This window comes from Anabrus simplex, chromosome 2 (assembly GCF_040414725.1).
Source record: "Anabrus simplex isolate iqAnaSimp1 chromosome 2, ASM4041472v1, whole genome shotgun sequence".
NCBI lineage: Eukaryota > Metazoa > Arthropoda > Insecta > Orthoptera > Tettigoniidae > Anabrus > Anabrus simplex.
The window spans coordinates 559829434-559847171 of NC_090266.1; the positions used below are offsets into that span (position 1 = coordinate 559829434).

The window sequence follows — 17738 nt, forward strand, 5'->3', positions numbered from 1 at the left end:
TTTGATGGTTTTCGGAGACGCCGAGGTACAGGAATTTTGTTCCGCGGGAGTTCTTTCATGTGCCGGTAAATCTAGACACAAAGCTGATGCATTTGAGCACCTCCAAATACCACCGGACTGAGCCAGGATCGTACATGCCAAATTGGGATCAGAAGGCCAGAGCCACAACCGTTTGAGCCACTCAGCCCAACTAGGTTCTTAGAAGGAGAGCTGTAAACAAGCCACATATCCATCCACGCGATAAGCTTCTCACCACATGTACACACACAGTCTGATTCAAACAATGAGATACCACGTGTCTGAATTTTTGCGCTGATAGCACTGCATGGGAGGTGGGATGTATGGACTTACATCTCAATGAAAGGTTTCTCTGGTAACACTGACAACTTGAAGGACACAAAGAAGGCACTGGTGGCAATGTCTTCACTCTTAACTAAGCACACAATGCGCCAAATGCGCCACGGTTCTTTATGTCCTTCACCAATTCATCGTCCGCATTGAAGATGAGGTCATGGTGGAAGATGACTCCTCGAACTAGACTAAAGGATTTGTGCTCTTCCTGTTAGAAGGGGATTTTGCCAAAGTGGTCAAACTTGAGCACCTGATCTGCTTGGAGTGCAGTGCGCACCTTGAGGAGTAAACTAACACTGCACATTTTCTTCATATCTTCTTCCTGTTCACTGTATACACCTTTGTTGCATCAAATGAAAAGAATGGATTTAACCAGCTTGAAATCTTGCCCATCAGTTATAGTAGCAACCTGGAAGCTGTATCACATACTTTCATGTTGAGTTTCTTCCCAGGGGGTTTGCTCCTCTGAGAGAATCAGGAATCAAAGGTGAAAGTCTTGGGTGGCAGACCACCCTGAGACAGGCTTTGGACATTATGTCTGGCCATGTCCGAAAATGTCCTCCCCAAATGCCAGCCACACTGATCAGGGGCCATTGTAGTAGAACCAAGCAGATAAAGAAATACCCACCATGTCATAGCAGGTATTGCCTGGGGTTAGTGGGGCAATGAGCTCTGATGCCATGTTCAATCACATCCCAGATGTGTTCGATCGGGTTAAGATCTGGCGAGTTGGGGGTCTAGCACATCAATTGCAACTCGCCACTGTGTTCCACAAACCACACCATCACACTCCTGAACTTGTTACATGGCGCACTATCTTGCTGAAAAATGCCACTATCGTGGTGTACGTGATCTTCAACAAGTATACAATACTTCTTGGCAGTCATGGTGCCTTGCATGAGCTCCACTGGATCCATGGATGCCCACGTGAATGAATGTTCCCCAGAGCATAACTGAGCCGCTGCCAACTTGTCTCCGTACCGCAGTACAGGTGCCAAGAGCTGTTCCCCTGGAAGATGACTGACTCGCATCCTCCCATCAGCATGTTGAAGAAGGTATTGGGATTCATCAGAAAAACGCAATGTTCTGCCACTGCGCCAACGTTCAGTGATGATGATCACGTGCCCATTTCTGTCATAGATGCCAATGTCGTGGTGTTAACATTGGCAAATGCATGGGTCCTCGGTTGCGGAGGTTCATGCTTAGGAGTGTTTGGTGCATGGTATGTTCAGGCACACTTGTATGCACTCTGTCCAGCATTAAAGTCCGATATTAGTTCCCCAACAGTTCGCTGCCTGTCTCGTTTTACCAGTCTGACCAGCCAATGACGTATGACGTCTGTAATGCGGGGTGGCTGCCCAATCCGCCAGTGTTTGGACGGGGTTTTGCCACTTGTTGAAGACTCACCACAGCACTCCTCAAACACGTGAAAAGTCGTCCAGTTTCCGAAATGCTCATGCAGAGCTCCGGGCCATCGCAAGTTGCCCTCGGTCAAACTCTGACAGATCGCGCGCCTTCCCCTTTCTACACACGGACTGCATGCTTACTGATACTACATGCATCGTGCGTGCGTCTGACTAGCAGTCATTCATCATCAGGTGAAGATGTTATCGCCTGGACGGTTTTATATCGATAGTAGGTAGGTGGTCATAATGTTCTGGCTGATCAGTGTAGACAAACTAATGCAATGAGCACCAGGTTTCCCTTATTCAAATCATCCACAGCAGCATGTGCATGATAATAAGAAAATTAAAACTGATTAAGTACCATAATTACGCGACTAAGACCTGCATATTTAGAGAGAAAAAAAATAAGGTAAAAAATTGGGGTGCAGGTTTCATTTGTGTCAAGATTGGCAACACGCTCTTGGCTAACCTAGTTTTCGATGTTGGCATTAGTTCACCGCTACCGAGGAGATAACGAATGCCTGGCAACTGAAAGTAAGTAAATGTATGAACTATTGCGAATATACACTAATCCAAACTGCGATGCTATGATGGGAAATGAGTAGTAGTATGTGGACCCAGTGTTGCCAATTCAGCAGTTTTCCCATTAGATCTGGAGCTTTTAATGTTTTTAGCAGGTGAAAATCAACGAAAGCAGCTAATGGGTTTTCTAATGGATTCTAGCTTATGAATAGCTGGAAATATCATTGCTATTAAATACGATTTTATTTATCAATATAGTACTGACAACCCTAAATGTGTATTAGTAAGTGAAACTTTATATTTTAATGCTAATGAAAATAAAAAGTCTACATAATAATGCATCATGGCTTTATTTCTTATTCTGCAGAAAATAGGAAATTGGAGTCTTACTGTTGTAATCGTCTGTCTCACTTTTTGCGGCATCATCAATATCCCTCTCCAGTCGCCCGGGTGTGGTTAAAAAGCCTCCTCCACTCCTTTCTGTCCTTCCACTTTTCCTGCTCCGTTACTTCTGCCACATCCAGTCCAGCTCTCTAATGTCCTTCCAAGTCTAATCCATCCACCTTCTTCTCGGTCTTCCAACTGGTCTCTTTCCATTAACTTCTCTTTCCAATTCCCTACTTGCTACCCAATCCTTTCCCACTCTTTTTACATGTCCAAACCATCTCAGTCTTGCTTTCTGTATCTTCTGTACTAACGGTTCTATATTTAGCTCTTCTCTGTTTTTAATATTTTGAATTCTGTCTCTTCTTGTCTTTGATAATGATGAGAACAGATTTCTTAATAATTCCAGGTCTAACATCCGTTGTCCAACCACTGGATGTGTGCATTAACTGGCCTTTTAAGGCGGCAGTGAAACAACTGTTAACACGTTGGATCGCAGACGAAGCAAACAAATTTTGCCTACTGCAAACATCAAGCACCCAGAAGTGAGGCAGATTTGCGAATGGATAAAACTTGCTTGGGATTCCATTCCTCTACAACTGGTGAAGAGCTTCAAAAAATTTGGGATCTCTAATTCGCTGGACGGAAGGGAGGATGATATGCTGCGGGAGAACAATTCTATTGCAGGATACTGGACACTACTGCTACAATCGCCATCGACTCCTGCACTTTGCTATTTCATGTAATGTTTATAATTTTTATTAGCTGATTCATGTAAAATTTATAATTTTTATTTGCTAATTTATGTGTTTACAATTTTATTTAAGCCTTTGTACCTTATTCCAATAAAGTATGTCAAAACCCACACTTTCCAACCAGAGAATAAAGTAGGTGTAAATAAAATCACGTGATTTTGACCACCTCACACTTCCTTTGTCTGCCCAGTAAACAGTCCATTTCTAAATTTCGTACAATTGTAGTGAGTTGTTTATGACATCCCATATCTACTTGCGGAAATCACCTATTTATCTGCTAGCTGTAGCAGCTGCGGAGATCACGAACGCACGACCTTTATTCTGTTCGCTGTGATGCTTACGCACAAAATGGTTCCTGCACGTGTACAACGAAGAGAGGGAAACCTCTGAAAAGGAGAGAGAAGACTGTTGTGTTAAATGTATTTAATAAGTTTACGGAAATTTATCCTAACCGTATAATTGAGGATAACGCAAAACTAACATCCGAGTTCACCGGTGTATCTGTTTCAAGTGTTTACATTGCATGAAAAGAATTATTCACCACTGGTCATGTTACTCTCCGAGTAAAAAGAGATCACCTGCGAGATGAGCTTTAAACGTGGAGTGTGACAAATTTGTAAGTAATTTAGAAGAGTATTCTAGTGATGCAAGAGAGAACAGATCTCCGATCTACAGGGAATTGAGCCTCTTTTAAGTTGAGATTATTGAAATACCATTCACATAATTAGGTATACGACACTTTTTTTTTTTTTTTGCTAAATGTTTCATGTCGCAACGACACAGATAAGTCTTATGGCGACGATGGTACATGATAGGCCTAGGAATGGGAAGGAAGCGGCCATGGCCTTAATTAAGGTACAACCCCAGCATTTACCTGGTGTGAAAATGGGAAACCACGGAAAAACATTCAGGGCTGCCGACAGTGGGGTTCGAACGCACTATCCCACGGATGCAAGCTCACAGCTGCTCGCCCCTAACCACAAGGCCAACTCGCCTGGTCCTGTTCATTTTTATGGTAAATATATTTCATGGGTAGAGCAGTAATAATCTATTTTTATCATCTCAAATATGTTCATGCAAAGCAGCTATATCCATCAATTTATATGCCCATGTTTGCATACAGACAATGTGGACCTTGTGGAGTGATATGAAACGTTTGTTTATGCCTATGTTACTCTTTCGATGGAAGGAATTTTAATTCATTTGATTTTTTTTTCATATTGATCCTTCTTAAAATCAGGATGCAGGGATTATCTAGAGGCAGGGATTATTTGCATAAATACGGTAATATTTTCTATTTTCTGGCATTCAGTTATGTAGGGTCCTGTGTTGTCAGGCGTACACGGTGCTACTACTGAACGGGTTTTGGATACCATTTGGACTTTCGAATGTAGCCGCATGCGTACGAGACTCCTCCCCCAAAAAAAACGCCCATAATTTTGATCGGTCTACAATTAATCCTTGAGAGGTGATGGAAGGCAACCACCCTTTTAGTTAGAGTCTATGATAGGCAGGGATTACCTGCAGTATATTCAAACCCATCCACAGGGGTTACTGTTCATGGTTCCAAAGCGACAATATATTTCTGCACCTAGATTGCTCATTAGCCCTCCTCCTATGACAGGCAGGAAAAATCGTGGGTGAATTCTCCATCTGAGGCCCCCAGCAACAGGATGATCTAGCAAGTAGCTCTCATCAGGTATTATCGAGATCTGAAGATAGAAAGAAAATTTCATTTTTCTGCTTTCAGCAGACATTAAGATGATCATAACCAGAAGCCCTGAGATGTCCTGTATTTTGAAAGTTAACCTAAGCTAACCTAAAGTTAGGTTCTGAAGAACAGAAGTGGCTTTCTTTGAACATGTTGTTACTAGGGAATGGAAGTTCATGCCCTAAAAGCTGTACAAATATGTATGCAATTATGCCTTAAAAAGTACCTAAGTAATAAACAAGATGGCAGACTTAGAAGTGACGCTGTGAGTGTGTTCCATGTTTATCCCGCGTTAACTGCATTTAAAACAGCATATATAGTCCGTAAGTTGTGTGAAAAGTGGTGTTAAGTTGTAACTAGTAACTAGTGTACGTTGGAAGATGCCTTCAGTCCAAGGTGCACACGAAAGACTGGATAAATTTGAAGCAGCTATGAACAGGTTCGAAGCACAGCTAGAACTTGTTGATAGCTCCCAAGGCTCCACCACAACCAACCCTGCTGGTAATTCCCTAGCTTCCTTGAGGCAAGAATTCATGGAATTTAGATCAGCGATAACCAGTGAACTCAAGTCGCTTAGAGATGAACTACATGGTCTTCAACATAAACTGGAGGAACAAGACGAGCTACTGGATGAGGCAGAGCAGTACAGTAGAAGAAACTGCTTGCTCATACATGGTATCGCCGAGGAGCCAAATGAAGACATTTATAGAAAAGTGAAGGATGTATTCTCCAAACATCTGGAATTGGAAGTGCCCATGGAGGGGATCGATAGAATCCACCGAATTGGAAAGCCTCAGAGGACAGCAGCAGAGGTACTAACAGCGGGTAAGCGGCCGATTATCGTCAAGTTCACTCGCTACTGGGAACGTGAACGTGTGTGGGGTGCTAAGCGCAAGCTAAAAGGCACGGAAATCCTGATCACCGAATCGCTGACAAGAACACGTAAGGCAATTTTAAATTCTGCATGGGACAGATTCGGCATGAAAAATGTGTGGACACTAGATGGTCGTATTGTAGTTCTGCTTCCAGATGGCACTAAGAAGATTACCACGATGCGGATTTGAAATCTTTCAAGTTTTAGTGGGATAAATGTTAACAACTATGTTTCTTGTAATTATTATTGTTGTTATTATTATAGTGTTTTTAAGAATGTGTGAATGTGTGTGTAAGTGCCTGCAAGTGATTGTTAGCTGTCTCATTCTCCAGGAAGTCGAGGTGAGTTTCCTTCTTCTAAATAGCATGTATTGTTATCTTATAATCTACTTGTTGGAATTCTTAGTATTCAGCTAGACAGTTATTGTGCACCTGGACCTGACCTTGGCAGTGTCAGTATCAATAATCCCTCACTCCCGGTCTCTCCCTTCTCAGCAAGTACCGGTACTCTGTTGAAACAAGCATTGTCGTCCTCTTCTTACAGCCTACAGTGTTGCCATGTAAATGCTCTCTCTCTCTTCCGGTGCATTACGACGAAATTCAAGCAATACTAACGGAAAATAATTTACATATACTTTGCATCTCTGAAACCTAGCTGACTCCTAGCATCCCTTCCTCCATGGTTGATATCGATCGATATTATCTAATACACTTCGATCGGTCGGATGGAAGGCGTGGTGGCGGGACAGCGATTTACTGTAGGAACGATCTAAAGAGTCGAGTGATTTGTACTTCTTCCCAGGGTGTACGAACACGGCCAGAATTCATGTTCGTTCAAGTAAATATCAACAGACAAAAAGTGATGTTTTCTGTCATTTACAAACCGCCTGGTGTAACTGATATGACCGAATTCGAAACGTCTTTACTAGACTTCCAGGCTATTAATGAACACATAATCATTATGGGTGACTAACTGTAACCTACTTAATACGACTCATGACAGTAAACGATTAGTAGATTTGTTTACAACTTGTAACATGACTATTCTCCCGCTACAACCCACGAACCACGTGTATGCAACAAACCGTTCATCACACACACTCATAGATCTCATTATAACGAACAACCCAGGTAAAGTAATAACCCATGGACAAATCCCTGTACCATCCATTTCGACCCACGACCTTATATATTTATCGTATTCCCTCAAAGTGCCTAAATACAAACCCAAGTACATAACTGTCAGAAATACGAAGGACTTAAATTTGGATTACTTGAAATATGACGCTTATCAACTACCGTGGGACGATATACGGGGTCTAAATGACACTGACGCTAAAGTTAACTTGTTTAATACGATGGTAAAGAACTTATATGACACACATGCCCCCAAACGTCGAATAAAGGTTTCTCGCCCTTATTGTCCACGGCTAGATGATGAAACCAAAAGAATGATGGCCCACCGTGACTCTTTATTTCGACATTATAAGCAAACCCTAGATGACGCAGACTTCGAATCTTACCGCATCTTAAGAAATCGCACAAAGCAATTAATCAGGAAAAAAAAATGTGCATATTTCCGGAATTTAGCTAACAACATAAATTCTAATCGTGCATGGGACCAACTTAGAGCTCTGGGAACAGGAAAACATCAACAGAGACAGACAACTCCTGACATTCCACTTGACGAACTGAATGATTACTTTAGTAGAATAAATATTCAACCTACCCCAATTAACTGCACCGACTCGCCGCCCTCCCCTCCAGCCAATCCACCATTCACATTTCACAGTGTCACAGAAAATCAGGTTAAAAAGGCTTTGTACTCGATTAAATCAAAGGCCACAGGTGTAGACGATATTCCTATTGCTTTTATACATAACATTATGGGTGCTGTCCTGCCTATACTGATGCACATACTGAACTATTGTTTACTAAACGGAACTTTCCCAACTGTCTGGAAAACAGCCAATATTATACCGGTACCTAAAAGTTTAGACCCACAATCACCCTCTGATTATCGTCCGGTGTCCATACTCCCTGCGCTTTCTAAAGCCTTCGAACGTCTAGTATACGAGCAGGTTCTGGAGTACCTAAATAAAAATGCTCTATTGGACCCTTTGCAGTCTGGATTTAAGAAGGGGCACAGTACTGCGACAGCACTTTTGAAGGTTACTGAAGATATTAGAAATGCTATGGACAAATGACTGCTTACTATACAGTGAAACCTCGATTCTCCGTTTTTCGAGGGACCATGAAAACCATCAACAATTTGGATAAACATCACAAAAATGAAATATGTATAATTATAATCTTACAAAACTCCTAAACCAAACCAAACTACAGCCCCAGTGGGACTTTGCCTGCCAAGCGACCGCTGCTCAGCCCGAAGGACTCCAGATTACGAAGTGCGCATGGTCAGTGCGACGAATCCTCTCGGCCGATATTCCTGGCTCTGTAGATCGGGGTCGCCATCTCACCATTAGATAGCTCCACAATTAAAGGTAATCACGTAGGCTGAGTGGACCTGGAACCAGACTTATATCCAGGTAAAATTGTCTGACCTGGTAGCAATCGAACCCGACCCTCTGGATGTGAGGCGGGCATGTTAGACCACGAAACCGCATTAATTACCGGTACGTGAGTTCAAAATCTCGATACTTTATATTCAGTTTTACAGGGGAATCTTCGTCAGTTTCCCGTGAAAACTTCTTTCAGTTCAGCGACTTTGATTAGGCTAGCCAAACTCTTCGAAAAATCTAATAACGCCAAGCCAAACGACAATCGACAACAAGTAGTTTTTAATTCTCTCATCTAATAAAATAAAGCACATTAGATACGAAAGCACCCAAAATGAATGCGAAATCCATTCATTTCTTAATCTTTCATTGTAATTTGGTCTCCGGTATACTGTTCGTAGTCAGTTTCTGGAAATCTCGTACCGCGCAAATTAGGCCTACGTCGACTTTTAAAGGTTATGTTGAACTCGAAAACATGGTTTCGAATGTAAGTATCGATTCTTAAAAGTTCTCGAATGCATTATATTCAATTCTGCTTGTCACAAATCCAATTAAATTGGAAAGATAAAGGAAATATCAAAACTTCAGAAATTACGGTTATTCGTGACCTTGAGGTCATCTGGAAAGCGCGCTCGCTGCACATGTCAGTAGGAGTTTGAAATTATACCAACCATTTAAAATGTAACGTGCGCAAATAAAATGACTGCGGTTTTTGGTATTTTAACACGAAAACGTAAAATTCCCAGTCTTACATTAGGACCTAAACAGTAATAGGCAATTCCAAGACCTCCAATGGCTTTCTTTTTTTTAAATTACATTCGGTGCAACATGTGTTTTGGTCTCGCTAACATAATCATGTACGATAATATCAAAAATACTGAATTTGTGTTAAGAAGCAGTTTCGATTCCTGCCTGAAAGCCCAGTTACTCTGCAGTGCCCTGAGCAAAGTGCCAAAAACCTCTTCGGCAGTACGATCGAAAAAAGTAAAAATATAAACATCTAACCCTGGACATAATATGGACGTTTTATAAGTGCGAACATACGACGAAACTCGTTCCGTCTTCAAGCAGAGCTGTCGAAATGCGCCGTGTCTGCTTGCAATTGTTGTCGCCACTCTCTGCTTTATGATTTTCCGAGATTCTCTAACCAATACCATCCGAATGCGATGCTAAGATGGTCCCTTAAGCAAGTTCACCGCCGATCGCTTTTCCAGTACCGGTACAGTACTTGCTTTAATTATCGCAGTGACGGGGCGTTAACGCCAAGATCCATAAATATGCCATAGCCGTCCTTTTGTGAGATACAGTTTATTAAAAAGCGATTGATCGAGGATTTAGCGTTGATGGGACTGGAATTTCTGGACGGTTGATCCGGGAAATCGTTTCTCCGAAGAACGGATAATGCGGGACTTTTACAACGTGATTTAATTACGATGGTCGCGGGACCACGTAATTTGAACGCATATTCCGGGAAAACATATTTTCCGGGAACGGATAATCGAGGTTCCACGGTACTTACCCTTCTTGACTTCAGTAGCGCCTTTGACACTATAGACATTCAGACTATGACAAAGAAAATGGAACTACTAAATTTTGACCTGGCTGCGCTTAAGTTTTTTAGTTCTTATTTGAGTAACCGTCAACAGCGTGTAACAGTAAACGACAAGGTCTCTAAATGGAAAATGAAACTTAGTGTTTCCCCACAGGGCAGTATTCCAGAGCCTCTAATTTTCTGTATTTATATCAATGACATACCATCTGTGACAGGAAATAACACACACCACCCCTATGCTGACGATCTTCAAATATATCGACATTGCAAAACAAGATATTAACAATGACCTCCGAAGACTCAATGTATATGCACAACGAAATTCTCTTATACTAAACTCCACAAAATCTCAGGCAATCATAATTGGAACAAGAAAATTACTGAACTGCTCAAACAATATTGCAATCCCGCCTATCCTACTGAATGGTAACATTATTCCCTACAATAAAACAGTTAAAAATCTTGGCGTAATTATGAATGAAACACTTGATTGGTCTGATCATACGAAAATCACCTGTAAAAAGATTTTTGGAGCGCTTCACCCTCTTAAACGGCAAAGGGATGTATTTCCATTTGATCTTAAGGCCAAACTAATACAGACACTGGTTCTCCCTATTCTTGATTATTGTGACGTTCGAGTAGATATGACAAAAGAAGAAATACTTAAATTTCAACGAGCACTGAATTCCTGCCTGCGATTTATTTATAATATTGGGTACAATGTTCATATTACCCCATACTATAAGGCTCTCTCATGGCTGAAGCTTGATAAATGTCGGCAGCTACACATTTCAACGATGGTGTTTAGAGTACTAGCGGAAAGTCAGCCACTGTATATTTCTTCTAAATTCACCTTTTTATCATCGTTTCACAACTTAAATACACGTTCCAGATCCACTCTTTCTATTCCAATGCACCGAACAAATAAAATTAATAGATCGTTTGTAGTGACCGGCGCAAGATTATGGAATTCCATGCCAGCTCAGGTCAGAGAAACTAGCTCTTTACAAAGGTTTAAGGTCACCTGCCAAGACTACCTGCTGAGGACAGCTAACTGAATGGCTGAAGTATGAATGTGTGCGCGCCTGAGGATTAGTCATTATTAAGAGTCCTTACTATTAATTAGTTTTATTATTAACTTAGTAATGTATTTAAATTTGTTCTCAATTCTATTAATTTTTTGTTTGGTTTTAACTATTTTAAATATCTCATAATTTTATTTTTGATTTTGATTAGTATGTGGTTAAGTGGAAGAGAGAGGGCCTTGAACCCTAACTTCGCCACTGAAAACAAGGCATTAATAAATAAATAAAATAATTTCTATAAAATAAAACCATTATCTGTAATTTACGCAGTTATTTATTTATTTATTCATTTATCATATGATGAAAGGAGGAATATCAACTATTTACAAAATATGTACAAAAACAAACACACACACACTCTCTCTCTCTCTCTCTCTCTCTCTCTCTCTCTCAAATTCATCAAATTATTCACAATACTATGTCCAGTTATTCCATGGATGTTGAAGTGCCAGCCTCATTATGAGTGAATTGTTCACTATTGCAGTTAACAACTAGAGACTGACGGATGCTTCCCATGGTCAATCTTCGCCTGTTGTTCCTCAGCAAAGCTTTCTAGTGCAAAAACTCTGTTCTTTAAGGCATGAAGTGACAGGGGCATTAACAAATGCTGCTAACTGTTCTGCAGGCAATGATTGTTCTGTTGGTGTTGTGGGTGCTTTGCCTTCTAGAACATCTACAATTTCAAGCAGAACATTATATCAGGATTTTTGGAGAGAAAGTTTGTAACTTTCTGTTTCACTGTTTCTCCTATAACCCCTGGAACTGTTTTTAAAGTGGAAACAGTTTTGTCAAATTTTGCAAATGACTGGTGTAAAGGAATTCCAACTGCTTCGAATAACGTAATGGCTTTAGAAATACAATGAAAATGAGCTGCTTTTAAACACAAGGTTACTTTCTAATTTTTTGTTTGGCAATGTTTACAGAGCCAGCTCAATAGATGCTGCTTCATTAGGATCTAATGTTTTTACAACTTCCCTAATATTCGGCAAATGTTCAGAATAATAGAGCACAGCCTCAAGGCATGACCCCCAGAATGTTAAAATAGGTTGTGGTGGTAAGGGAGTAGCAGGTGCTGTTGTTCTGAATATCTGAACACGTGATGGAGCTTTTACAAATATTTTCTTAACAGACAACACTCACTTGTCCACTAATGGATAGCATGAACGAAGAGTCTCTGCTATGTGATGAAGTCCATATGCGAGACATGTTAAATGAATTAAATTAGCAAAAATACATTTTAACGTTGCACCCAATTTAATTATGTAACTAGCTGCATCTGTTACCATGAGGAGTACATTGTTGTATCTAATACCATCAGGTCACAACAATTTCATTGAACCAGTGACAAACTGAGTTACTGCTGTGTTGTTGGTGACCCCTAGCTGTCCTATATTAAGAAGATACGGGATAGTCGGATGTTCTTTACTAAGGGCTCCAACTACTCTTTTTGTTATGAAACGACCTTCAGATTACGTTGTTTCGTCAACACTAACCCTCAAGTGTTGATTTCTTAAAGACTTCTGAATACTGGACCTTAGTTTCTCGTAATACTGGCTGACAAAAGTTTTGCATAAAGTGCTTTCATGTGGAGTATTTTCATTGGTGTACTTGTGAAGGAAATTTGAGCGTTGGATTGTTGAGCTTAAACAGAGGAATATCTGCTGCTAGAAAGGTCTGACAGAGGTCTGAGGAAAACTGTGTTAGCCTGCTCCCAAAACACTCCACAAGCTGCTTTTGCATAGCAGAAGTCTTATTATGTTTGCTAGCGACTGACTCCTTATATTTGGATGTGTTTATATGCTGCTATACATGATACCGATTTTCACTACCTACTTTCTTCTCGCATGCCTTAGATTATGGTATTTTAGAATCTGTAGAAATAAATTCAGAAGAAAACCCATCTTGGTAGCCTTTATGCTAACCTGCACTACTTAATATCCCTTTCAGACCTGAAAGAAAACTGGCGGTGTGAATTTTTGTTTATACGTCAAAAACCGACTAAAATGCTCTTAAATATATATATTTTTACTTTATTCTACAAAATGAAAATTAACATCTGAGAAAAAGCACCTGCACAATTGTGCATGTCAGGATTTAATTCACTACTTATAAAAAAGAAAAATTACCTTAGTGCATGTGAATATACATATGTACATGATCAGATGTTCTATTTTACAGTATGGAACAATTAAAATTTTTGTTCAAACACGAGTATACATAATATTTTCTACACTGAGGACTAGTTTTGGTTTTACAGCCCTTTTGGCGACAGCAACTTTCCGTCAGACCAGAAAAAAACAGGAGGTGTGAATTTATGTTTGTACATCAAAAATTTACTAAAATGCTCCCAAATACTGTTTATTTTACAAAATAAGAACTATTGTCTGAAAAACAGCACCCACACAATTGTGCGTGTTAGGACCTAATTCACTACTTACAAAAAAAAGATTTTTTTAAAAAAATGCAGCTCAGCACAAATGAATATACACATGTACATGATCAGATGTTCTATTTTACAGTGTGGAACAATTTAAAACAAAATCTTATACATTACATTTCTCACGCAGAATATGAATCTGCTTTCACAGTGCTTTTTGTGGCAGCACCCAGCACTCCCGCATGCATTGCCTGTAGGAAAACCTAGCCCGCACAATTGTGCATATCAGCATTCAAAACCTCATATTATGTACAATGTTATAAGTTCACAATTTTACGTTTGCTAAACAATTTACACACTTCATAGATTACATTCTGATATTCAGTGAAGCTTGTAGATTAATATGAATGCAATAAATAAATATTTAATTGAGACTATTGATTCCCGCCGCCTTGCCAATGAGCTGCATTTTTAAACTCTTCTTCCTGCCCCCTGGTGGCCAAGCGCTAAATAAAAACAACTGAAGTACATGCTACGTGTCCCGCACAATCACTGCAGCTGGTCTAGCACCAAGCCAAGAAAACGTCAAATAAGCTCGGACATACATAAAATACGAACCCGCACAATTGTGCGTACACAGTCTGAAAGGAAAAAAAAAAAGAAAAAACCACACACACAAAACTTAGTCACAACTCGCACGTAACGCACTCAGAACTGTTAAGACGACTGGGCTAACCAAAATGCCCAATCAGCTGCTACCGAAGCTGCGCCACTACTATTGTGAAAGACTGATTTGCCATGTGAAGCCCTCACACTGTGATTCCCAACAGTGTTATCAACTTCCATAAAGAGGAAGTCGCTGCTCAGCTAAAGAAAAATAGCCAAATCACTATACCAACAACAATAAATCCATTTTTTATAGTTCAGCGTGTTTTTAATTTCTTTTATAAAAGAAATTAAAAATTTCCTCCTGCCATTTTTGGGAAAAAAGTGTGGCAGTTTCTCATGGAACTATTTTCATTATAACTATATTTCTAGGAAACATTCTTGCCACTAGAACTCATATAGCTATCACCACTACAGTATTCCTTTTGGCCTTGTTCTGTACTTGTTTCCAAGGGTATCATTGAAGTAATCTCTTCTTTCCTTCATTCTGCATGTGCAAACATGTTCCTTCATTTAACTTCTAATTTTTACCATTACCTGCCTCCTGATAATACAGAGTAAGAATACCAAAAGCCACACGCAACAGTCATAATACAACACTTGCCGAGTGCCACATGCATGCGATACCGCCGCATCAAAGTGCTCAAGTCAGCCCAGCCATTTGCAGAAGAACGACTGGGCTGACTGAGCTGTATATAATACTAGCTCCTGCCATCTAGTGTTGACATAACAAAGTAATATTTGGAGGATACATGAAGAACACATTGCAGATTATGAAATTGCACTCGGCAAAAAAATTATTTAAGCTGTTATTACACCCATCGCCTCATTATGTACCATTCCTACTATTCTCCTATTACATGTCTCTCAAAAATAGAGCTCAATAAACAAATAACACAAAATGGTTATTAACAGGGGAAAATTCACAGGATAAGAACAAACCTGCCAGTTCATTGCCCGTTCTGTGAGACACTGCAATGCTTCACCCTCAGGTATCCGCACAGGTACTTTTTGTAGTGACACAAGAAGAGAAAGAATGGTTTCTAGCCTTGGTCTTCGTGACTTCAGACAACACGGACATAGGAATTTGTGGTCCTGTAGTGAAGGAGTTGTCAACTGCTGAGCTGAGCTTGGAAGTTTACTCTTGCTATTGGTTAACTTGGAGGATGATGGCATACATTTTGCTGAGAAGAGAAAAATTTAAGATGTGTTAATATATCCGGCTGAATACAAAACATCCACTGATGAGCAAATGAATTAGAGATAGCTGCTGTTTTGGTGAAATGATGATGTGGTCTGCCAAGAGAATGTAGCAATAGGGTGTAATACGTGACTACAATGTCTTCAGGCTTCATACTGGCTGTGTAAGTAACAGCTCAGCACAGGACTGGTCAGACACGACACCGTCACCGCATTTGGTCACAGCCATATTTTCAGTGCCATAGGTATGGGTCATTCGATCTCTAATGTTGAGCAGACAAAGGATTTCACATGTCACATGTAAAGAGCGTACCACGAATACATGGGTTCGGGGAAATCCACCGCTGCCTGGGACAATACTGCAGAGCGCAATGTGTTGATGACAGGGGCCGCTGTTGGCTAGCTTGGATGGTTAGAGCGGATAGATAGAATCACATCACCGATGAATTCAATGGAGGACAACTATGAAGTGTCAGCAACCAAACCAACCACAGCCATCTCTTCGCAACAGGGTACAGAAGCCACTGTCCCATTAGCATACTTCTCCTCACCGCACGTCACAAGGCACAAAGAATCACATGGGCAAAGAAACAGCACCACTGGACACTTGAGGCATGGTAAAAGGTCACCTGGGCAGATGAACTGAGGGTACGAATATGTCTCCAAGCATATGAAGTGAAGGAGCCCTTTTTTCAACAGGGTACACTTCAGGCTGGTGGTGGTGGTATCTTTGTACAAGGACTATTCACATGGGTTGAAATGATGCCTCGGGTACACATCTTAACATCCCACACCTGCGAACGATACAGGAACCTGCTGCCAGATCACGTCCACCCAGTTGTTCGCCGTTAGTACCCTGAAGAATATCAGCATCTAGAGCAAGACAATACACTGGCCCACTGCTCCCAAATCATGGTCAGTTCATACGATGGAACTTCGCGGGTAGGACGACGCTTGCCTAGCTCACAGGGTCATCCAGCCTCAATCCTACTGAACACAAATGGGATGCTGTCGAAAGGAATGTGCACAACCTGGACTCTCTCGTGAACAATTCCCATGCATTATGTGAGCCTGTGCAATGGTCATGGACCATCATGTCCCCTTGAAACTTCCAGTGTGTTGTAGAATTGCATTCCATTGCCGTCATTATCTGGTTGAAAGTGGGGGTTATGTAGACGAAAGGTATCCACGAAATGTCACTGTAATATTTGTCCTAAATGGAATATAATAATTCATTTTACTCAAAGTATAAAATCTGCAGTAAATTAAAAAATAGTACAAAATATTTTACTTGCAGGGAATAATATGGATATATACTTTATTACCTTACAACTATTTTTTCTGCTACGCCGCAGCGCTTCCGTATGTATTTTGTTTGTCTAACACGTTCGTGTGTGATGTCTTTGCTCACTGAAGTTGTTTGAATTAATTAGCTGTTATTTTCTTCGTGTTGCTCATTCCACGGCACGTGCCATCTTTAGTTTCTTTCTTGAGGTCCAGGGCTTGCACTGATGAATGGGAGTGCTAAGTCTGTGAATTGTCAATATCTTTGTCCATATGACTAGCGCGGGCAGTTCAAACAGCAAAATACCATGATCCCTGGACCAATAAATATATTACTTGTTTGATGATCCCTGGACCAATAAATATATAATTTAATGAATGAGTTGGGGCACAAAACGAATGAGCAACATGAAGGAAATGACACCTAATTAATTCAAACAACTTCAGTGAGCAAAGACATCACACACAAAAGCGTTAGACAAACAAAACACATACGGAAGTGTTGCGACGTAGCAGAAAAAATAGTTGTAAGGTAGTAAAGTATGTATGCATATTAGTTGCTCATTCGTTTTGTGCCCTAACTCATTAAATGATATATTTATTGCTCCAGGGATCATGCTTTTTCCTTTCAACAAACTAGTAATATATTTATTGGTCCAGGGATCATGCTATTTTGCAGTTTGAACTGCCCACGCTTGTCATATAGACAAAGATAATGACAATTCAAAGACATGGCACTCCCATTCATCGGTGCAGGCCTTGGACCTCAAGAAAGAAACAAAAGACGGCACGAGCAGCGGAGTAAGACATAAAGGAGTCCTGTCTATGGCCCGTAAGTATGTGTACATATTTCTCTAGATATTTCTCTAGTAACAACGGTATTTCTTAATTTACTGTGGATTTTTCACTTTATTGGTGTAAAAGCTATTATTATATTCCATTTGGGACAAATATTACAATGACATTTCATGGAAACCTTTGGTCTACATTACCAAAAGTGGGTGCTACAAGCTATAGTCCATTTATCTCTAATTCAATTGCTCGTAAGTTTAT

At 40.4% G+C, this 17738-nt stretch overlaps 1 protein-coding gene across 1 annotated transcript in view; it reads right to left on the bottom strand.

Annotated features, from left to right (window-relative positions):
- The window catches only part of LOC136864226 (lysine-specific demethylase 5A), an 843789-nt gene that overhangs the window by 257547 nt on the left and 568504 nt on the right, over positions 1–17738 (bottom strand). The window contains exon 23 of the mRNA XM_067140948.2: positions 15144–15385. Within this exon, the coding sequence (XP_066997049.2) occupies positions 15144–15385 (242 nt within the window). The remainder of the gene's footprint in view (positions 1–15143; positions 15386–17738) is intronic.